Source organism: Dermacentor silvarum, chromosome 8, assembly GCF_013339745.2.
Source record: "Dermacentor silvarum isolate Dsil-2018 chromosome 8, BIME_Dsil_1.4, whole genome shotgun sequence".
Lineage (NCBI taxonomy): Eukaryota > Metazoa > Arthropoda > Arachnida > Ixodida > Ixodidae > Dermacentor > Dermacentor silvarum.
This window is the reverse complement of record NC_051161.1, coordinates 29,261,152-29,285,387: the sequence shown is the minus strand read 5'-3', so window position 1 is coordinate 29,285,387 and position 24,236 is coordinate 29,261,152. Positions and strand designations below refer to the sequence as shown.

Below are 24,236 nucleotides of genomic sequence, written 5' to 3'. Positions count from 1 at the left end.
ATTGTAAATCAAGGCCTACATGCCAGCACATTGGGAGCATCATCAGCAAGTGTGTTCAGTGGCACTTGCAATATTGATTGTGCATTGACCAGAAGTGCGTACTGTGCTGCATATTATGCCGTATTCAATTTCTACACAGCAGTTTACTAAGGACCGAGCTAGCGGATAAATGAAAGTTTATACTAATCGGCAACCAGGACTTTGTGTAACATGTAGTGAGAGTTGCTGACCTGTAAGCATTCAGGTTTTCATTGCAGGATTACGTTTGTGTCAGGTGGGGTACTAGAAAATACACTAAGCACATAAGAGTGCTTTTGCACATATACTTGTTTACAATCATCGCAACTACTCGTGAAGCACTAAGTTACTTTCCACCAGGATGGTTTGGTGGCTACAGTGTTGTGCTTAGCACAATGTCGTATCAGCCGCATTCCATTGAGGACAGAATGCAGAAACGCCTGTGTTCCAAGCTTTGGGTGGTGGTTGAAGATCTCCAGGTGGTCAAAATTGAATCTGTAGCCCTTCTCACCATGGTGTCTCTCATAGACTTTGTGTTGCTGTGATATGTTCAATCAGTCGATCAGCTGTCAGCTTACTGTAGTATTTATCAAAATGCGAGTTGTTAGCATGGAGTTGGTTGTTTATCATTTATTCGTTTTCTCATTCCCTCCTCAGTCTCAGGATGGACTTGGTGACGGTGACGTGAAGCCATCCATGGACGATGAAAAGCCTCCATGCGACAGCTACAGCAGCATGGAGCATGCCTATTCGACTGCATCCAAGAATAATGCTGGTCAGTATTCTATAACATCACATTGTTTCGGTTTGCGTGTTTGGCACATCGTGATCCGAACACCTTTTTGGTACTCACTATGCAATGCTTCACTGAATCACTCTCTGACCAAATGTGAAATTCTGGTAAAGTTCCATCGTAGTTAGTATGCATATCAGGTTTATTAAATAGGATTTCTTTATTGATCTTTTCTTTTTGATCTGATTCTTGAGGTGTAAATGCATGCATTACTTTATTTGGGTAATTTGATGCAACCATGCATGCAACTCAGGGGAAAAACACTCCTCTAAGGCAACCTGATGTGATGTTGCATAAAGCATACGAAGTTAATCTGTCAGATAGATGGAAAAACATATGCAAACACTGTTAAGGCTTCTTTTTCCATGAGTGATGCAGCATAGAAAAGAGGAAAAAAGGTTTTTGCACCATTTTGTAGCCTGGGATTGTGAGAGCGTCTGCTCGCAGAGTATTACCTAATGTCTAACATTGATTTGATTCAGTGCACATGTTTAGTGGTTGAGCCCAGTGCATTGGCAAGAAAAAAAAAGTATGATAATGTGTAACATAAAGAGATGGGAAAGTTTGGATTAGAGAAAAAGCATGTATAGCTGATGTTCCAGCTGACGTCAAGAGGAAAAGGTGAAGTTTTGCAGGTCATGTAATCTGTAGAGCAGATAATGGTCATCAGTTAATAAAGTTAACCGAATGGGTGCCATAGCAGCCAAGAGCATGAAGCGTACCACAACGCCTGTTAAAGTCGCGGACCGATAAATCGGACACCGATAATTCGGACATGCTCGGTAATTTGGCCATTGGCGGTGCCGCGATGGCCCCGTAGACTTTATGTGTAAGGACGGCCGATATTTCGGACAGCCGCCAGCTCTACATTCGATTATCTGGACTCCATCCATAACTGTATGTACGCGGATTCTGCCACCATTATCTCCTCTGGCAACCTCGATGATACATGAAGTATGGCCTCAGAGATTACATGTGAAACGGTAATCTCTGAGGCCTTATCGGTCACAGCACTACGCCTCAGATTAAATTACAAATGCTGATCTTGGAGGCTTTGCCTGAATTGTGAGGTTGCATCAACATCACGAGCATCACATCCTATTCCGGTATCCGAGCGCATGGCCCGCTCGCTCTCGCCATTCGGTTTGTTTAGTTGGCATTCCGGACGGCGCTCTGCTGGCTCCAAGAAGTCATTCTTGTGATGTTATCGATAGGCCGCGTCAAATGGCACCAACGGTCTCGTTGTAGTCTGACTCCAAATGAGTCTTGAGTTGCAGTCCGAATGACCCCGACTCCGCAACTGAAGATGTCTGAACTGCCGCCTACTACAACGAGCTCAAATGCGGATGACCTGTTAGGCTGCGGTGTGCCGATTCCTGCCGCCATTACATTTGAAGACTTTGCAGTCGTCGACAGCGTGGTGTTGTGTGCCAAACTGAACGATGACGAAATAATTGAGCAAGTTTGCCCACCGTGAAACTGCGACTCTAACTCGGATGATCATGTGCCGTGCGTATCTGACTTGAGCCTTTGCAGTCCTTGCATCGGCGTACAGCGACAACAGAAAACCGGCAGAAATATAGGCGTACTTGGTTGCACGTAAGCGGAAGTGTGTGCAGCAACGAATCGACCACTTCTTCCTTGCACAGGGGGCATTAAACGGAAATAAAATTATACTTTTTGGGCACATTCGTTTTTTCGGACATTCGATAGTTCGCACTTATTTACGTTGCCCGTGAAGTCCAAATTATCGGTCGTCGACTGTATTGGAAGGCAGCTTCGCCGCACTACAGCGGTGTTACACAGTCAAGCATACACAATGTATTGCGGTGAAGCATCCCAAGAGTGCAAAAGGGCCACTGTCACAGGACACCAAAGCACCCGCCGTCTCCTGTCACAGTACGAGCACCGAGATGCCTAAAGCATTGCATAATGCCAGTTCCCAAAAGTCAGCTTTGCCGCAGTACAGTTGTATTGCGCGATCAAACATACCAAGAGTGCAAAGGTGTCACTGTCACGGGACATAAAATGTGTTCCTAATTATACATGTGCGCCGCTATCAGTATGAGCACCGAAACACATAATGTTTGTACTGGCAGATCTTTAAAGCTATTTCAGATGTGGCTGTGGTGATTTGAGCCCTTGAGGGCAGTTAAAGGCATGCATTCATTCTTTTGGACTTGCCAAGTTTTTGGACGTTTTCACATTCGCTAGGGGGTACGAAAAATTGGACATTGACTATTGGTGCAAGTAGGGTAGGCTGGTGGCAGTTCAGCAGTGCTTTGACAGACACTTTGAGCCAAGATTATCGGTTGTGTCTGTTTGTTACCTTGGTATTTCTACAGCATGTGTGCATTTAGTCTTCTCGTAAATGTCATTTGGAAGTAGCAATGGGTTTGTTGTAGTTTGTGCTTGGTGGCCTGTCCATCGCATATTTGTAAATAAAAATGAATTACTAACTCACCCAAGTTAAGAGGCTGTTAAGACGCTGATGGAACTGCTGCAAATGTGTCTCCCGCAGTGTGCAACCCTTCACCACGCAAGCACGCACGCAAGTCTCCGCTGGTGCCACGGCAGGTCGAGAGCCCTGTGCTGGAATTGAGCGCAGGGGCCAAGGCACGCCTGGAAGCCCTACTCACCGAGGGTGACCTGCTAGAGGTGTCGCTTGACGAGACTGGCCACATTTGGCGCATACTTCAGGCCACCAAACCACCAAGGGACCCCCAGTACCCTTTTGACAACTTCCCCGAGTTTGAGGTGAGTGAACTACCCGGCTCCTTGTAGTTGAGAAGTCTTCAGAGTTCCCAAGCTGCAGGGTGGCCATGCCCAGTGACGAGGATAAACATAATGCCAGCATCGATGATGTCATAAAATAATACTGAGGCCTGCACCAAACCCAAAAGATTGTCTTTGCCTCATTGTCTGAATCTTTTGTCTGCTTTTCCTTTCTAGGAGTACACGGAGGCTTCAAAGAGACTAGAGAAGAGAACAAAAAAACGCAAGGTAGAGCAGCCCGAAGCCACAGCCAAGGTAGGTTCAACAAAGGCTTTTTCTTTTTTGCAAACAAGGGTCCTTCCTTAGACAAGTAGGCAAAAGTTATGTTTTGTGCACCTATTGCAGATATGGCCAGTAACTGTTAAATTACTAAAAAATATTTGGTTTCAAATGGAATAGTGAACGTTCGAATAATTCGATTCGTGAATCGAATATCGGTGGTACCTTTGGAGGCCCTGAACCACACCTCTGGCTTGGCGAAATAACATAGTCCACGGGTAGCATACGCTGCTGTGAACATCTCAACCAAGTTTGGCTTTGGCACGCAGTGCGTGAAGCTTGCAAGCGGAGCGCGAAGTCACCTTTCTCTCAAACGCGCTCTTTTCAAACGGAAGTCAGTTCCTCACTCTCTTCTGGACATTTTATTTCGTAATAAAGCGGATTCCCGTACACGGCTGCTATTGGTCGCTGCAGTCGGCTACACCATGGCCGCCACGAGTCACTGGCTAAGCGCACTGCGGCTTGCTTAAGACAATCGCGTTTCGCTTACGCTAAGCATGTCGTAGGCACCAAAATCGGAAGTCGTGTAGTCTACGTTAACATGCAAAATGTGATTTGAAGTGCGCGCCAAGGTGACATTTCGAAGGCAGAGCATTGTGGCCACGCCAAACTCCGCCATAGCCTTCGCAGTGCAATGCACTGAAGAAGAAACGGGAGCGCAGCGGAGGCCATGTTTGATTGTCCTAGCTTGTCCCAGCTTCGAGGAACCCGTCACAAGACTAGCTTTGCATTTACATGGCGGGCTCGAAAATACCATGTGTCCATGCGCTGACCCCCGACTGCAGACGCATTTACACAGACGGCAGATGGATGCGGCTGGAAAAAGGAAAAAAAAATAAAAATGGGGGAGGGAGGACGTCACGCGAACGTGCCGTGGGCTCTCCCGATTTAAGAACTCTTCACCGTCGGCGCAGACCACGGTCGACGCACGAAGCGGTGCCATGTAACGTGATGTGCATTCCCTGCTATTGTCTGCCACTCAGAATGGCCTTAACGAGCTGACGATAACCCACAAAAAGCACCAGCCATAAAGATGGAAAAACCCTCCTGTTTTCTGGAAGAAAACTGGAAAGCAGTACTTTCTAAGCAGTAGAACAAAACCATTGAGCACAGTATGGCCCACCATTAAACTGAAAGCCCCATTGGTATTTAGGACAACTTCGCTATTGCTTTAGCTTTAGAGGGGAAACGAGCACTAATTCTATATGACATTAGTAGTAGCAGTAAACTTTTTTTTTAAATTGTGCGAGAAACATTCTATTGGTAAAAAATATTTTCCAGACCTTCATAGACAAACTGAGTTATCAGTGCTGGTGTACTAATTTGACGTTCTCTTTAATAAGAGTAGAGCATACTATACATCTTGATTCTTAGGTACCTAAGTTAGTAATAGCTAGCAAGATTCTTAAGTTATGTGATTAGCCTCCTGAGTATGTACAGCACTGTGTTTATCGCACTAAATTTGGAAGCATAAAAGTTAGTGTTGAATTTTCTGATATTCGATTTGAAATCTACTACAGTTAAACCTGGATAGAATGAAATTCCCAAAAAAACTTCGTTATATGCAGGTTTGGCACGAAAATTCGAAAAAGAAACGCTTACCGTATTTACTCAATTCTAACGCACCCTTAGTTGTAACGCGCACCCAGTTTTCCGTGAGCAAAAGAGAGGGAAAAAAATCCTTTACAGTAAAGCGCACCTCATGATTTCATACAGAAATACAACTATCGCTCAAGATTTACTCCCAATACACTAATAGTACCGTATTTACACGATTGTAAGTCGACTCGAATGTAGGTCGACCCCCCCAAAATTGCATGTCTCAAAAAAAAAAAAAAAAATTGGGGGAGGGGGGGGGGGAGGAGAGAAAAACCACGTGAGTGCATTTCATACAAGGGATATTTATTGATGGGGTTGCTAAGACTACTCATCGTCACTAGAGTTGACCTCACTGGTACTGCTGCCGTCATAGCTGCTGCGGTCCCACAGCACGTCGTCATCAAAAGTGAGTCCACACTTTGCGAACGACCGCACCACGACATCGTGTGAAATAGCCCCCCACGCAGAGAGGACCCACCCGCACACAGTAGCCAGACTTGCGTCCCGCTGCGCAGTTGTTAGTTTCCTCAACATGGAGGATAGCAGCCCGTTTGAACGCTGCTGAGAACGAGCGTCGAAAGTTCTTGGCACTCATGACAGGCGCGACGATTCAGCACAACAGCAGAAGTGACAGATGCGAGCGGCCGTCGAAAACAATCGTATCTCAAAGAAAAGCTCTTCCGCCAACTACTAATACCCCCCAAACGACGGCTCTTCCGCCAACTACCAATACCCCCTTAACGACGGCTCTTCCGCCAACTACCAATACCCCCCTAACGGCGGCTCTTCCGCCATCTACCAATACCCCCTAAACGGCGGCTCTTCCATGATCGATGCTACCACAAGAGCCGTGCGCTCGTGGTGCGCGCAATCAAAATGTATGCAATACAGTAAATTATTACGCTACGCTTCTACCGTAACCATAAAAACGTAGGTGCAAAGTTGTAACCACGCCGTAGCACCCCTGATTTCTCGTTTCTCTTGCCGTTACTAGCGGTACACGGTTCGGTTTCGATTCTAAGTCGACCCCCCAACATTGGATTGCCAAATTTGAAAAAATGGGTCGACCTACAATCGTGTAAATACGGTAGTTGCAATGAACAAAAAGTCCCAGTTTTGCCCGAAAGGCGAAGCATCGATTGCGACAGCAAATTAGCAGACACCGATACGAAGTAAGGATAGTAGTTTTATCAGCCGTATAAACTGGTAACCATTCGCTGTTTAACTAACTTGGTAGACTAATGCCTAAGCACACGTACTGGATGCGTGGACGCGTGTCGTTTCGCACAAGCACGAGGCGTTGGAAACGAAGAGTGAGTGACACGATGGTGTCGTAGCGTCGTATAGTGTCACCTAGTGTCAGGTTAGTGAAGTGCAGCGCAGAGACTTGCGCAGTAATCAAAGAGTGGGGCTGCCAGCGCGTTGAAAAACAAAAAACTTTTTTTTTTTTCCTTCGGCAACATCATCTGGAAAAGGGGAGTGCCGGCTTAGCGGGCTAGGCCAGCTGTATGCAAGCAGCAGGATCAGGTTTGAATGAAGGGAGGGGGAAAGGTCAGGCCCGCCTCGCACACGCTCGCACGAACGCACACGTACGCTCGCTTCGCATTCCGTCGCGGCGGAGAAGATGCTTCCAGTTACTGCTCGCGCAAAAATGACAAAATTTGGGGCGAAATCTCAGGTTGTCGGCGGGGAAAATTCGTTATTTCGAGGGGGTCTCCCGCTGCCACTTCGTTACATAGAGGTCTCAAATACATGTGCTTCTATGGAGTAACGGCGGGGAATAGAAAAACTTTGTTATATCCAGGAATTCGTTATATGGAGGTTTGTTATAAGCAGGCTTAACTGTATTCGGTATTTGCACACCCCAATAAATAGCCCTTTCATAAATAGCTGTGCATATCGTGTTATGCATGATAGGAGTAGACTGCAGTCTGTGCAGAAGCCACCTTTTCACCCTCAGTGCTTGGGACATCAGATAATGTTTAACAAGCGTTAAAGGGTGTTTAAAATAGACAAAGAAATTATTCTCTGTGCTGGAAGAACTGGCATTTGAGGGCAAAAGTGGCTTATAAATGGGCTCGACATTGCAACATTCTATACAGTATAACCCATTTGTAATGATCTCAACAGTTCCACGAAAGTAAGTGGTCGTTGTATCAGTAGTTTGTTATATGTGGAATTTCCCTTAAAAATGCAGTAAAATGACACTATAGCTGGCATTGGCAGTTACAGTTAGACACCACGTGGGTCGAAAAATAGGATTTTCAGTATCTTCATTTTTGTTTCAGGCGCTTTTCTGGATCTAACTGCAAGTTTCCATTAACCCATTTAGACGCCACTTTATCCTGTTGATTGAAAGCTTACTTTCACCAAATTTCTTGCATCTTCGTAGCCATAGAAAGCGTACAGCTGCAGAATAGGTTAAGAATTTTAAATTCGTTAGTGAGTTTTGTCAAGTTTACAGAATGTGGACTCCACACGAGAACTCGCTATAGGAACATCAAATATGAGAGCATCAACTATTTTGTGTCTAGCAGGCTTAGAAAGAACTTATCCGGCCACTTGAAATTCATGCCTGGTGCATGAAATTGTGAAAAATAAAAGTGAACCCGCTACATGCAACAGCATAGTCACACCGAGCAAAAACACCCAACCCTCTACCTTGCCACTCGTTTTGCTAAAACGTTTCACACGTGTTATCAATATTGCGGCATAATTCCAATCAGAAGTGTTTCAAGATGTATGCGACACATTTTAAATATTACTTTCGTCATTACTTTTGCTGTTGCACTATCGTGGTGTACAAAATTGTTTACACAGCGCCTGAAAGGGTTTGAAAAGCTCCTTCAAAACGGCACCCAGCTGGTTCTAATCACCTGCCATTTCAAAGCCAATAATGCATTCGCCGCCATTTTCTTCTTCTTTAAGAGCTTGTGATATATTTTACTATCAGTAGGGCACGAGTGGATTCTGCATGTGATAGTGAAGCGTTCTAGTTGGCTGGAAGCGCAAACTACTACAGCATGCCGGCATTTTGCAAAGGTCTTGCCGTTATGGCTGCAGCTTGGCTACACGCGCCAAGAGAGCCGCGAAGTTGCATTTCTTTATGACGCTTCAGCCGAAAAAGTGCGACGTTCGAAAGGTAGAACCTCATTACGAACCGTTATCAGCAACAACTTCGTAAACGAAGCGTCGGTGAACTGAAACCCCCCACTCTTTGCAACTTTGCGTGGCAGCGGTGTGTCGTACTGCATTCAAGCCAATTCGGGCCGCGTGAATATCGATAGCAATGCTTGAGCCACGCTTGAGCAATGATAGCAACGTTGGTCCGAATCGTCCAGATAGCATACATAATGTTGTGCACGCGGTACTGGAAGGAGAACTGCGCAAAAGCAAGAGTGCCACCGCTGTAGCTTCTGAGATTGCACGCAGTGCCACCAAGTTGACGCACGGCAAACTCTGCACCACTGTGACATTTTCGTGGCCTCCGCGATCGAAGGCCACGACCACCGTACACTGTACTGCTTCGCCCTGAAGAACACTGGAGACATGCCTTAAAAGCATGGTCATCCTAGCATGGTCGGAAGCGAGTGACTGTACTTGCAGTCCCTAAATCCGCGTGTGGCGCTTGTTCATTCGGTGGTCGAACATTCGCTGTGGTCTGTCTGGAGGCAGGGGGATGCGCATGCTGCCATGCGCCCTGTTCAGTCGCGCTTTCGTGCTTCGAAAGTTCGAATGCGCCCTCCTTTTACGGCTACTAGATTTGAAGTGTTCATTGTAGCAGTATGTCGCTTTCAAAAATGTTCGTTATATTTAGACTTAGCTTCAATAGGCAGGGTCAGAAAATCATTAATGCCGTGACATGTCATTATAACCAATAGATTGGTATATCTGGAGGCATTATAAATGGGTTCAACTGTAGTCGACATTTATTTTTTCGTTGTTATTACTGCTATTTATTATTATTGTTATTAAATATGAAGGAAATAGGTAACTGTAAAGAGGTGACCACTACCTCTGAAAAGCTTGTTGATATAGTAGACTACCGTTAATCCTAAAATTGGCCTTCATCGGATAATTAGAACTTGACCAGTCAGCACGCTCTTACCTGACCCCTACGGTGGCCCTAATAGCGACCCCACTAGTCGCAGCGTCTGTCTCAGTGGAGCTTAGGGCACAGTGGATGCTAGAGCACTGCACGGGCTGATTTTTTCAGCCCGGGCCAGGCCCGGGCCTGTTTTCATGTTGGGCTGCCCGCCCAAGCCCGACCAAACTTTTTATGGCGATACCCGGGCCCAGGCTGGGCCCGGAAATAATCTACGTTACCCGCCCGGCCCGCCACCCCTTTACCTAGGCCCGGCCCGAGCCCGGCTCGAAACTGGCCCGAACCCGGCCCGATACCGAAAAAGATCACCGAGCGGCATTAAAAAAATAAAAGAAAAGAATGACTTTATTCTTAAGGCATAAATACATGGCATATGCAATTATGAACACCATTTCAGCGGTCTGAACGCAAATACTAGCGCGCGAAGTAGTACGAATGACCCTGCCGAGCAGTAGCACCAGCAGTTTCCAACGGCGCAACCTTGATGCGGCCCAATCCACTTCTATCGCAGCACCGCCACAGTATTTTTCCACGTCAGGCACCTCACTGCGAAGCATGCGCCGCCCCAGCCGCTCGTCCCATTCAATCGTATACTATGCTATAGCAGAAGCGCAGCCACGACCGATCGTGTGCGCAGTGCATGGATGTAGTAAATGGAGAAAGAAAGCTGCTCATTCCTCCATGGTGCAGCGTAATGCGCTGCTGCTAGGCGGCCGGTTGAGAACATGCGTGCGATCATGGATAGACGCAGTGCCATATTTCAGCCGCGTGACGAATTATCTTAACTTACCAGTCATCGTTTTACCAAATCGCCTTTGAAGAATCAGCAAGTCGCAAACGCGCTTGCACCGCACCGAAAGCATTAATTACATTGATTTAGGTAAAGAATACAATGGCATCCTTTGGTTTGAGGCGACTTCGGTCTTTCTGGACTTTTACATTCTGTTCAAACAGCGCAAAATATGATGGAAGAAGAAAGGGGAAGTACACAGAAGTAGGACTACTAGCTTCCAGCTGCGGGGCAACAGGTTTTTCAGAGTCGAGACGCGCGAGGATATCTCGCTGCACGTTACATACACACCACGAGAAAGTCCGAGCCTCGGTCAAAAAGCACAGGCTGTGCCCGAGCCCGTGAAAAAACCGTCCTACCCGGCCCGGCCCGGGCTTTCGGGTATGCCCGAGCCCGTGCAGTGCTCTAGTGGATACATTGAACACACGCCATCTCCCGTCAAAAATGCCTATTTTCGACCTGCCCTAGGAAGATTTTCAAGCAATAACCATAGCTCACAATGTCCGATTACAGTATTATTCTAACGTGTGGTATAATCAGATACAAATCCAAAGCCACCTTCGCAGCATTTGTATGCTATACCACAGGACACAGATGTATTGCGGCGGCACTAAATAAAAAAAAAAAAAAAATGTGTGGTGAGGCTAACTTTAGGAAACTGGCTGCCATTGTGCAACAAATAGTTTGCTTGCTAAAAATCAGCTGCGCGCTACATTTCTGCTTTGGACACGTAGAAAGTGGGCGCCCATTTATTTCGAGGGCACGTTAGATTCGGACAAATACTGGCAAAGATACAGTAGTGTGTTCTGGCATTTTTTTCTGCGTCTTGTTTAATTCAAGCTGCCTGATAATTCGGTCAATTTTGCCTGTCCCATCAGGCTCAAATTAAGGAAAGTTGACTGTATTTTTCTCGAGTGGCCGTTACTAATAGTGTTTAGTTTTTCATTAGTGTTGTGGCATTCTTTAGATAATTACTAAAATGTTCTGAAAGGAATTCATGTTTTCAATTCAAATGGTCGTTGCAAGTTTTGTTTATGAATTTTGAAACAGAATTGTTGGTGGTATGGTTCTGCGTCAACATTGTTGTTGTTGCCAACATGCGCAGCCACGGCCGAAGCCAAAGTTGCAGAAGCGAGCACCAGCCAAGGACGAGGCTGGCAATCCGTCCACAGCAGCCAGCCAGGGAGCCTCAGGCACGGCCGACTCTTCAACCAAAGCAGCCAGCGGCGTCAAGAAGGTGCCCAGAGGTGGGGCCGATGCTGGAAAGCAGCCCGAGCGCAAGGTTCGTACGTGTTGAGTGCAGGCTGGAAGAATTCATACAAGGTCACGGGCATAGGTCAGCAGATTATGCAGATACTTACTCATGTCCACTCACTAATATATTCGTAAGCTATGTACTAATCGCTCATACTTACGTGCACTCACATTCATCAGCACCCACTCACATTCCTACTCATGCTCACCAACACTCACTCGCATTCATAATTGCTTCCATTCACATTTACCAGCACCCACTCGTGCTCATAAGTGTCCTCAACTCCCACTGACCAGCATTTGTTCACATACACAGTCACTCACGTTCATACTAGCGTCTGCTCAAAATCACTATCACTGACTTTCATTGGTACTCATATTAACCGGCACTCACTCCAGTTTATACTCCCATCCACTCAAACCCGCCAGCACTAACGCTCTATCTCATGCCTGTAAAATCATGAAGGACCGAGTATGAGTAACTGTACTTCTGAGTATGCCAACCTATGGTCACTGGTTCATATCCAGACTGCATCCTGTTGAGGGCGAGGCCTTCTGCTATGGCATTTTGTCCCTGTCGTGTGCTGATGCATTTAACCCATAAATCAATTGATTCATCAATCAGTCAGTCACTGAATCTTCTTAATGTTGGAATATAAGCTTTAGGTTTACTGGAGTTAGTTTTTTATTATTTGGTCATTAGGCACAGCTTACCTGCCGAGGTGGTTTAGTGGCTTTGGCGTTGCACTGCTGAGCACAAAGTCGTGGGATCAACTCCCAGCCGCGGCATCCACATTTTGATGGGGGTGAAATGCAAAAATGCCCTGGTACCGTGCATTGGGTGCACGTTAAAGAACCCCAGCTTGTCAAAATTAATCCAGAGCTCTCTACTATGACGTGCCTCATAATCATATGGTGGTCTTGGCACGTAAAACCCCTAAATTTAATTAGGCACAGCTGCACAAGTTGGCACCACGCAAGCATGATTCTTTATGTATGCGAAAGCATAGGACCAAGTATGAGCGATAATGTGTTGACGGTGTCTCGGGTGCTGTGGGCATGGTAAAGAATGTCCTATGCGAACCTTTGAATGTGACAGTTGTTCTTCACGCTAGAACATGTCTTATTACGAATACTAGAACGAATATTATAACGAATGCATATATGTAACGAAATGTCAGATAAAACAAAGTAAAAGCAAAGTTTGGTTGGTCCATGCTTTGTTTCAATGGGAGCTTTATTTGTACAATGAAACGAAATGAAACGAAAGATTCGAAATGAAAGACTCGCCTAATGCAAGGATTTTCTGTCTGGCATGTGTGTGTGGCTTTTCCTGTCAGTAAATGAAGATTCATTCTACAGTCAAACCTTATTATAACAAAAACTTATCCGACATCAAAATACCTTGGTTACATCCGATATTCATTATAAGCATATATTTTTGTTACATGCTGATATCAGCGAGAAACAATTTTGTTATATTTGATAATTTGCTATATCAATGTATGACTGTACTTTTTTGAACGATGCTTTTGGGCTAACTTGGTGGGTCATATGCCAAACACTTCTGCGGTCGCATTTCAAATTCGTTTGCAGTGAAGCTGTGTAAACGATGGAAAACATCTTTCCCCCAGGTGCGGCCCATGAAGAAGGTGCGCCGGGAGGACTCTGGGTCAGGTGGCGCTGCCCCTGTTGACAAGGTGGTGAAACGACGGCGAGTGGCCCATCGCCCGCAGAATGCATCGTCGTCTGCAGAGACATCCGATGTGGCTGATGAAGTCTGCTCTGCACCAGAATGTGTCCAACCTCAAGGTAGGGGCATTTACTGTCAGACCCTTGAATCATTTTGTTTAATTTGAATGGAACTTTGTGCTAGCCAAGTCTAGAATTACTGTGAGTCTACCATACCATCAGTCAACTATAATTGCAAACTTGGTGACACTACAGGGAGCTGCTTCAGATATTTGGAGGCTGCATAGACACCCCCCTCTCTTAATTTTTTTATACTTCTCTGGCTTACCAACCTAATGTGAGACAGGCACCCTGTCGCACATACTTGTGAGTGTGTGTGTGTGTGACTACAGTGACGCCTCGTTACAAACACCACATTAACAAACTTTTAAGAAATCCCCTGCTGACTACTTATATTTAATGTAAAATTATTTCAGTACTACGAACTTCAGAATACCGAACATTTAAAAATTACGATCGTTATTCTGTTTCCGTGTCACGTAACAATGCCTTAGTACTATCAATTGATATTCCAAACTCTGGGAATTCTTAGATTTGAGTGTATCCTTCATGGCAGCTGGAAAAGTAGGCTAGCAGACAAGGTGCAGAAAGTGGACGCTGCTGCACATTGGCTTGGAAAACCTGAGGCGGCGCCAGAGGAGAAAAGCGCGGGAAGGGACAATTTTTTTCTCTGTTGCGGAGGTGATGACACATCAGGTTTTGTGAGCACATGCTCTGCCCAAATAAGTGTCGCCTAGCAACGGAGGCGCGTCTCTTCCTCCTTTTGCCCTTTCTCTGCATGCTTCTTTCTGCGGCCAAACCAGCTAAACATGCCGAAAAATGTAACCTCCACGCTTGCAGGGATGACTCCCGGTCGCCGTATCTGGAGGCTGTTGTTTACGTGAGCTTGTGCTTTGCAATAGTTCAGGTGTACGCCTGGAGCGAGACAGTTGAGGTGTCCATGGCAAGGATTGTAAAAACAATTGCGCTTTGGAGACGACATAGAGCTTACATTTTGTCGGTGGTTCTGTTTTGCACGCACCACTCCTACTACAGTGTAGACCACTTATAACGTAAGTCGCCGGTGTCACGAATATCCGCACTAAAGCGGTACCACACTATAACCAAAACAACTATTTTATTGCGATAATGAACACTCCAGGCGCATTTCTGCCGTTGCTGTCACCGTGCTCTAGGTTTCGTATTCTCTTACGAAATAAATTAACAAGCACGGCGTCATGTGCGCACAAGCAAACATGAACACATCTTGCTCGTTGACCGCGGAAACGAACTGTCAAAACGATAGAGTGACGAAGCGCGGCGAGCGAATTGACCTTCGTGCTATTATGCCTCTCGCTTCAACGCAACCTATAAGTGGCGAAAACACGGCGCGCGGCGGACTTTCCGCGTCGCAGATTGCTTTCAAGATAGGGCCAAGGCGATCGTATTGCCAAAGTGGGTCGTCGCAGATTACGTCCTGCTTCAGTCCACTGAATCTCTTGTTCCGCATTGCTTCACTGGCGAAAATCCTCTCCTTCTGTTTGCGCCAGTCCCGAAGGCAAGTTTCGGATTCTCCGAACGGCACGCTTTCCGTCCGTCTCCGCATACATGATCACTTTCCTTTTAAATGCGGCATCATGATAAACTAGGTACTTCATGCTGATAGAGCAGACGCAGAGGACGTGAAGACAGACAGTAGACTATTGCCTAAGCATGTGTACTGCAGCACATGGAGGAAGCTACGGTAGCTAGGCTCGACACGCGTGCGAGGCGGCCATTTTGAAGTGCCGGCAGCTATATGGTACCGTAAAAACCGGAATATAGGTAGAACTTTTTTTCAAAAAAACATTGCGAAAAGTCGACCCTCGTCTTATATACCGGACATTGGCGGAAGAACTATGGAAGTCTTGCAACAATGAGCAGATGAAGTAAACAGCCGCCTTCGCCATCGCATTTAGGCTGCTTTTTCACATTTTGTTTCAAAATGAGCGGAAGCCGACGGTAATTCACCGTTGCCTTCAAGAAAAAGGCAATTGAGTACGCGGAAGCCCTCGGCAACCCGCCAGGTTGCCGTGGGCTTCGTATCGTGCGACCATCGACCCGCGTGTTTGTCAGTACCTTATCATCACGGCACGGAGCAGCATTTAAATAAATACTGTCACCATTGTGCAACCGGCTGAGTCGCATTTGTTTAACGGTAAGGGTGTCTTTCGGTACTTTTGCCATTGAAAAAGATTTTTTTCATTTTTAGAATTGGTTAGTTGGGGGGTCGACCTATAGTCCGGTTTTTACGGTAACACAGATTTAGGGTCGCACTCTATTCTAACGCGCACGCAATTTTTGCACCTGTTTTATCGGAAAAAAAGTGTGCGTTAGATTCAAGTAAATACGGTATTTGTATCTTGAGGGGAGAGTTTGCCATCTAGGTTGACTGCCGAACTTCCAGGCAGCCACACTGTAACCAGTATTTCGTGTCCCGCAACTGCACTATAAGCGATACGCGTATACATAGAGTGCTATGGGAAAATTAACGGGAGTCTGAAAAGACCGTATTATATCCAGTCCTGCACTATAAGTGGTGACGTTATAAATGGTCTATATACTGTATACGGTGCTTCAGTGGTGCATGGTGGTGGGAATCTATGGAAAATGGCAATTGCACGGCCCGAGAGCCAACAGCAATGTTTTTGTGGATAGCTCATACAGTGACAACTGATGGGTTGATGGGCGGAATGGTTAATTTTGGGGCTTTCACTATGACGATCTTTCAGAAAAGCAAACAACTTGCCACACTCCCCTGAAATTTGTTATATGGAGATTTCACTGTATGAGTTGCATCTGCTGTCACAGATAAACAAACATGCTCATTGAAAGCACTTGTCCAACTCGCGACCAGTGAATAGAGTGAATTACCCTGGGAGCCATTCACTAATTCTTTATTCAGATTTTCAACGTCGTTGCCTTGAAGTACCCGCACCAGCTTGTTGTGACATTATGGATTTTGACTGGTTCTGTTTGGTCCTAGCTATTCTTTTGTTAGTAAAGATGAACTACATTGTATATTGAAAGAGCCAGAGATTGAACTTGCAACAGCCCAAATACAAGAAAACACTTTGAAATCTATGATGTCACTTAATGTAATGGTGCTGGGGTTTGTGCGCGAAATTCAAAATGTGCAGTTATGGCCTTCGTTGTCTTTTATAGTTAACATTTTACTTTAATATAATTAAAATAGGAAATAGCCTAAACTGCTTTAGTGGAAAACAGGAATCTTGCCAAGATCAGAGCAGTCACAGTAATTTGTGTTCTTTTGCAGGTGAGGCGGTAAACTGGGTACAGTGTGATGGAGGCTGCGAACAGTGGTTCCACCTGCTGTGCGTGGGTCTGAGCATGAATGAAGTGAAGGACAGTGAGGACTATTACTGCCCACAGTGCAGTCAGCCTGATGCTAAAGCTTCGAGTCGCAGCAGTCAACATGACATCAGTGGGAACGGGGAGTCGTCAGAATTGCCTGACGAAATGGCCGACTCTGCATCGCCAGTGCCAGCGGAAGCCGAAGATTCCAACGGCGTAACTGTTCCCACAATCTCTGAGCCTCCGACTGCCGCTGCACTCGTGACAGCAGCCGTGTGAAGTGTTGTCTAGTTTTGTTCTTGTTGAAATGAGTGAGGGGGTTGGGGGGATGCTGTCGCGTTTAAAGAATTTAAGGAAACGCGTCCTCACAAAAGGTTGAGCCTCAGGTATGGATGATGTGCTGTAAAAGTTGGGGAATGATGCGTGTTGGATTGTGTTGTAGTGAGATTTCTAAGTTTGTGTGGCCGCGTCGTTGCGGTCGTTGTGGTGTTCATTATTTTCGCGTGTGTGTATCGGGGCTTGCTCACGGCTGAACGGGGACATGTGAACTGATTTATGGAGGAGGGCCTATTTTATTCCTACCCACTTGTGCGGTCACCAGCTCATAAGCCTTTCCACCCTCGATCCTCTTTTATAGCAGAATCGGAAAGCGTCCCCCGTTTGGCGTGGTTTTTCCTTTTCATCTTTTTCATTACGGCATGACTTGAACTGCCGGTGTTTCTTGCTCTATGGAGCATTCTCGCGCACTTCTGTTTTTTTCATCAGTAATATTTTTTTCTGTTCTTTCGCTGCATATGCTGCTCTCTCTTGTTTAACATAGCATACTGCTGCATGAGCCCTGCGTGCACATCTCGTCTATTGGTGCGTTTAGGTGAGTGTGTTGTGCTTGCTTCACTGAGGAAGCGTTATTGTATACACCTTGGTACGTGGCATGCACTTGTGCACGCACACACACCACACACACACTCGAGGTAAAACCTGCCAGCCTTCCCTCCTAGACAAACCGTCAGCAGCCAGCACCTTTTGTACATATATACATACATTTAATGTCATATATGACCTATACGAAAACCATAAAAATAACAAAAAAAAGGATAAAGACCTGTATTATTAGATGATCATGGTGCTTGCTGTTGTTCCTCACCATGTGGCCGCATTGTGTTCGTTTGTCACTTCTGGTTTAGTGTGTACATGTACAGTCAGCATGCGGGACGTCACACAAAAGTAAGAGCAGATAGAGCTCTGTGGCACAAGCAACTCTAATCACGCAGACGTCTTGGCGATATTAAAGCTGCAGTTCCTTTTAAACAGTGGTGCCCTGTTAACCATTTATTCGACGTTGTCCTAGCACGCACCTTTTCATTCGTACAGCCCCCATGCAACCCCATTTTGTGTGTTTCGCTGGTGCGTCAATAGTCATGATGAGGACGAACAAAACAAAAGCAATTGCACTGTGCACCCTTCTGTGACAAAACTTCATTGAATGGGGGAGGCCAAGATTGACTCTGGGTGTACACCTTTTCGTTCATCTTTCTTGGCATTTGCATCAACGAGGATATGGCACTACATTTCTCATTACCGCATTCATCAGCTTGCTTGTACCACTTGTATGATAGGTTTGAAGCTCTGGCAGAGAAAAAAAAGCCAAGTTTTATTTATTTTCATTGTGTTATATTGTGGCTCCAAGGTTAAGTGAGTGATGAGGTTTCAAACCCCTCCTTCCTTTATTGTCTTTTTTTTTTTTTTAGGTATGGTTTTGTGCAATCCTTGTTTTGTACTTTTTTTGCGTCTAGTAGCAGTGGATCACATAATCGTGACCTCCTTTTTTTTCTGTTTGAGCCTTTTTGGTTACAAAGCAAACTGACAAATCATGTTAGAACATGTATGTGCACCTTGCATGGAATCGTAGTTTTTTTTTCGTCGTGTGATTGTGCAGGTCTGTTAAAGTGCATTTATCAAAGGCTCGAGAATTCTTTTCATGTCGGCAATAGCGTGGTTTACACAGCAGAGAAAACGTTTTTGTTCCTGTGTTTGATATGTGATTGCACTTAAACTGCTGTTAGACAAGAAAATACTTGGAACTAATTAGGTCTATCTGTCTCTTTTTGTACATATGCAGTAAAAATTTTCTGGAGAACGCTGTGTTTTGTTTTTCTTTTCTTAGTAGCTGAACATCTTGCAAAACATATTCATATCAATGTTCTTGTTCATGTGTTGATGTAAATGTATTGCTGAATTGGCTGCCGAATAAACACGCCTATTTTGCAGACTGTACAATAGGGCACATACAACTAACTGTTAAATGTAAGTACTGCTTTTGCACAATTTTAATGGCAGGAGATGGAGGCTAAAATTCACATCTAACAACTTAGAAATGCCCTCATTCGTGAAAGTAAATATGCGCTGCGCAATTAAATTGTGATGAGCCAAATGTTGCAAAAGAGTACCAGATATAATACCTAATGGTTTATCGCACATGAAAGGTGCTAAAGAAGTGAATGAAGCTGCATCTACAACTCTCTTGGCTATTTTTGAACGCATATTTTGAACAAGTGGCAAGTTTGGCAGTTTGTGCTGTTTCGTATGTTTGGGTAATAGGTTTGAAGCTCTGGCAGAGAAATTTATTTTCATTTTATGTTTCGTACTTGCCCATTTCATTCAGCATAACGTACAAGGTAAGCCATGTCGCGAAAAAAAAAATACAATTTCTCTAGACTGAAATGGTGGCATCATGCGTGAACGTAGGGGTAAAACACCATGCATGTTCTACCGAGCAGCCTTGTTATGAAGTACTTTCTCTTCGGCAATGTGTACTGGCATGAAAAAGCACTTTCACGCAGGTGGCCTACCTGACTGCATATACAAATGCTGAAATTTGAATACGCGTGCGTGTGTGCCTGTATAAGGCTCTTCGACAAGCTCGCATTGCATGCACCATATAGAAGTATATTCACGTGTATGTCAAAAAAATGTCTATGTGGAATAATCTTGAGTGATCCATTGTAGGGTATCCGAAACGGGTTCGACATCCTTGTGACATCCGTGGTAGGATATGTGATACTCGACGTCCGGTGGATCTAGTTATTTTGTAACTGAAATGGTGCTTGGAAATTGGGCCATGATTCGGACGAAGTGTTTTCGCAGGGTATGACCAGCAAAATGTCCTGGGCCTGTGTTGTTCTGTTGTGAGCTCGTAAAGGTTTCTAAAAAAAAAAAAAAGACGACTTCCTTGGAGTAAAGGCCATGCTTTAGTGTACTGAAAGTGATTGCAGCAGGAGCCGGAAAAAGCTCGCGCTGCTCCATTTCGGAGGCCGTCGAAGACTGCAGCTGGCATCCTCTGGAAGATGTTACCACAGATGTTACCAGCAAAGTGGTCCTGACGGTAACTAGCTCCCTCCATGGTAGCTAGAAGCCCAACACCCAAAGGTTGTTCATAGAATAAAGAACCAACTTACCAACTTACTCTGGGGGATCGACCATGAATCCAGAGGCTCAAAGGCGTCTAAATCGAACGGAAACATGTCAATTTTAACTTTGCAATTGCCCATAGAATTAATCAATGCATTGAATTAATTAAAAAACTATTGCATGGATGGATGGATGAGGCTGAACCCTTTAAATCGGGCCATGGCTATTAACATAATTTGTACTTTGTGGTGGGTGAAATTTCACCCCTGCCTTAATTTTATCCACCAATCAGATAACCTCTGTTTGGTTATTTCTACCCGCTTAAAGTCTATTTTGCCTTCACTGTCCCTAAACCCCAATGCTTTGAAAAAATCAGCCCCGTTGCCTTGCACTGTAGGGTTAAGCCCCTTACAGAAAAGTATGAGGTGTTCAGCCGTTTCCTCTTCTTCTCCACACGCACAGCACAACGTGTCTATACCTTGGTACTTGACTCGGTACATCTTAGTCCGCAATACTCCCGTCCTGGCTTCAAACAACAAAGAGCTTCCCCTAGAATTATCGTAGATATTTTCTTTGGCAATTTCTTGCTTGAAAGTTCGGTATGTGCCCAGTGCTGATTTCGCCTGCATCCCTGTTTTCCACAGACCCCTCTCTGTTTCCTTAACCTTTTTCTTAACCGCTGTTTCCTGGTTTGCACCCCTCCTGCAGTCCAAATATTTGATTGACAGTTTTCTGATCAGCTTCCTCCATTTTGTATCAACATTCCTCATGTACAAATAACTGAAAACTCTCCTTGCCCACCGCTTTTCTGCCATCTCTCTCAATCGCTCCTCAAATTCTATCTTGCTGCTGGCTTCCCTGCCCTCGAATGACGTCCATCCCATGTCACCCTGTACCCCCTGATTTGGTGTTTTTCCGTGTGCTCCCAGAGCCAGTCTACCTACCCCTCGCTGCTTAACTTCCAACCTTGCTCGAACCTCTGATCTCATGCACAGGACCGCATTGCCGAAAGTCAAACTAGGGACCATCACCCCTTTCCAAATCCCTCTCACCACTTCGTACCTATTGTAATTCCACAGTGCCCTATTTTTCATCACAGCTGCATTTCTGCTACCTTTAGCCGTCACATATTTTTCATGTTCCGTTAGGTACTCAGCCCCATTGTTTATCCACACTCCAAGATATTTGTACTTATCCACCACCTCCAGCGTAACCTCCTGTATCCTATGCTCGCTGCCCTGATTATCATTAAAAGTCATGACTGCCGATTTTTCTTTACTAAACTTCAAACCTAAGCTATCTCCCTCTTTACCACAGATGTCCATTAATCTCTGCAAGTCTTCCTTGCTGTCAGCCATAAGTACAATGTCATCTGCATACATCAGTCCTGGTAATGACTGTTTAATCCATTCTCCCTGCTTGAAATAGGAAAGGTTGAAGCCAAGTCCGCTCCTCTCTAATTTTTTCTCTAATCCTTGTAAATACAGCATGAACAACAGAGGTGACAGAGGGCACCCCTGCCTAAGCCCCTGCTGTATCTCTATAGGCCCAGATACCTTGTTTTCCCATTTTATAAGCACCCTGTTACTTTTATAGATATCTTTTAAAAGATTTCTTACTCCATCTTCCACCTCTAGAGTGCCCAGTATGTCCCACAAATCCTTTTGGATTACACTGTCATAGGCTCCCTTGATATCCAGAAAGGCAAGCCATAGGGGCCTGTGTTCCTTTTCTGCTATTTCAATACACTGTGTCAATGAGAACAGATTATCTTCTAACCTTCTTTGTTTTCGGAACCCATTTTGTAGTTCCCCCAGCACCTCCTCGCTCTCCACCCATGCCTGCAGTCTGTCCTTTATAATCTGCATCACCACCCTGTAAACCACTGACGTCACTGTTATGGGACGGTAGTTGTTTATGTCGGCTTTGTCCCCCTTTCCCTTATATATCATGCTCATCCTGCTCAGTCTCCACCCGTCAGGGGCTTTACCGTCCATTATCATTTTGCTCACTGCCTCTCTTAATGCTTTCTTAGATTTTGGGCCCAATGTCTTTATCAACATAATTGGGATGCCATCAGGACCTGTCGACGTGCTACTAGGAACCCTCTTCTCTGCCCTTTCCCACTCGCTTTGTGCCAGTGGAGCCACTGCACTGACTAGTCCATCCTCACCTGATTGAGCACATGCTATGTTTCGTTCTTTAAATTTTTCTGTCATCATTGTTCTTATATGTTCCATTGCCTCATCTCCCTCTAGTCGAACACCTTGAGCTGTAACTATAAACCTCTGCTCTAGGCTAGTCTTATTACTCAAGGAGTTGAGATGTTTCCAAAATTTCTTCGCTGCTTTTCTATCCTTTTTGTTTACTTCTGACAACCATTGGCTCCCCTTTCTTCTGATCTTCTCATTGATCAAATTGGATGCTTCCCTTCTACAGTTTAAGAAGTTGTTCCATTTTCTGCCTACATCAGCTTCTGGTTCACCCCTCTGCTTTGAATATCTGTGTTCCCTGGATGCTTCCTGGCGTTTCTCTATGGCCTTCTTAACCTCCTCATCCCACCAGCTCTTGGGTTTACGTCTTCTGTTCCCTTTTGTCCTGACTCGTACCTTAGTAAGCTCTAGCTCAAATAGTCCTGTTAAATTTGCATATGTCCATTCTGTTTTTGTATCCTCTGAAATTACTTCCTCAATTTGCTGGGTTGCTATTTCAAGCTGCTTTTCCGAGTAAAATATCCCACCTGGTTGTTCATCTTGCCTCCTACCTACTTTCATTTCCCTTCTAAAACTCACCTTAATACGTTTGTGATCACTACCTAGACTTCTGGAGCCATATTCATCTATGCTCATTACATTTAGCCTATCGTGCATCCTATGTGACATTAGTGCATAATCTATCGTCGACTGCAGGCTCCCTACCTCCCATGTTATGTGCCCTTCACACTTCTCAGTACTGTTGCATACAACTAAGTCATGCATTTCACACATATCCAGCATCATGTTGCCTGTTGAGTCTGTGTACCCGTCCATGTCTTCTATGTGTGCGTTCATATCTCCTAGTATAATAATCTCGCACCCTTCTCCTAGCTCATTAATGTCACTTGATATGCATTCCAGCATTTTTTGTTTTCCTCTTTGGCATTTGCTCCTGTCCACAGGTATACAAAACCAAGGAGTGTCTGCTCTCCTGCAACTTTCCCTTTTAGCCATAAATGCTCCTTGCATTCCTGTTTGACCCTTTGCCAGTTCATACATTTATGAATGAATGCACCAATTCCACCCCCTTTTCTGCTGCCCTCTGTTCTATTGCAATATTCCCATGCATAGTCAGGATTACAGGGAGGTTGCTCCATGTCCCTAAGATGTGTCTCCACAAACCCGTATACCATCAGCTTTTCTTGCCTTAGTTGCTCGTCTATCTCCTCCCACTTCAGCCTATTCCTGCCACCTTGCATGTTAATGTAACCTATGTCAGAATGACCTTGCCCCTGGTGCTTACGTCTATTTCTTCTACCGATTCTACGTTTCTTGAATCTTGGAGCCTCTCTGGGTCCGTCTTCGTCTACACTGGTGGTCTTAGGGCTCTGGGTCCCCCCAAAAAAGCCGTAGCTTGGCGCCCTATCCTACTACCTACGCTCCCGCCCGTGGCACCACTGTAGTGAATGCCATCCTGTGCAAAAGGCTGGGAGCCAGACTCGTACACTTCCCGGTTTACGTCCATTACACCGTACCCAAGTGGTCTGCTCAGACCCGTAATGACCCGGTTAGCCTCAAGCACCCTCCATTCCATCGCGCTAGCCTGGCCCCGGACATGTGGGATTGTGCATATGGTCACATGCACTTTCGCAGAGGTTTCTCTGAGTTTACGCAACCCAACCTCTAACTGTCCGTTTAGGTTCTGGCTCCTTCCCTTCAGCACATCGTTGAGACCAGCATGGATAACGACCAGATGTTCATGCTCGAGGTTGTCCGATACCACCTTCTGAGCTTTTGCCATTGCGTCAACCATGCACTTCCCTGACTGGGCCTCCACCCTCACCCGCCCGTCTGCCTTCACTGTTGTAAGGACGCCCTCCTTAACCCTAGCTACGTTGGAGTCCCCCACCACTAGGACCCTTCGCTCTACACGTT

General features: G+C 45.4%; 1 protein-coding gene across 17 annotated transcripts in view; it reads left to right on the top strand.

The window, feature by feature from the left end:
• LOC119460942 (lysine-specific demethylase 5A) overlaps window positions 1–18,835 on the top strand; it is a 115,208-nt gene extending 96,373 nt beyond the window's left edge. For 13 of the 17 annotated variants that reach the window (XM_049672811.1, XM_049672795.1, XM_049672798.1 and 10 more), the window contains 6 exons: window positions 676–793; window positions 3,333–3,568; window positions 3,764–3,841; window positions 11,465–11,641; window positions 13,248–13,425; window positions 16,661–18,835. In XM_049672811.1, coding sequence (XP_049528768.1) covers window positions 676–793; window positions 3,333–3,568; window positions 3,764–3,841; window positions 11,465–11,641; window positions 13,248–13,425; window positions 16,661–16,977 — 1,104 coding nt within the window. In that variant the 3' untranslated portion in view covers window positions 16,978–18,835. The remainder of the gene's footprint in view (window positions 1–675; window positions 794–3,332; window positions 3,569–3,763; window positions 3,842–11,464; window positions 11,642–13,247; window positions 13,426–16,660) is intronic. The other 4 variants (XM_049672796.1, XM_049672808.1, XM_049672806.1 and 1 more) reach the window with 4 other exon arrangements.
• The last annotated feature ends 5,401 nt before the right edge of the window (window positions 18,836–24,236 follow it).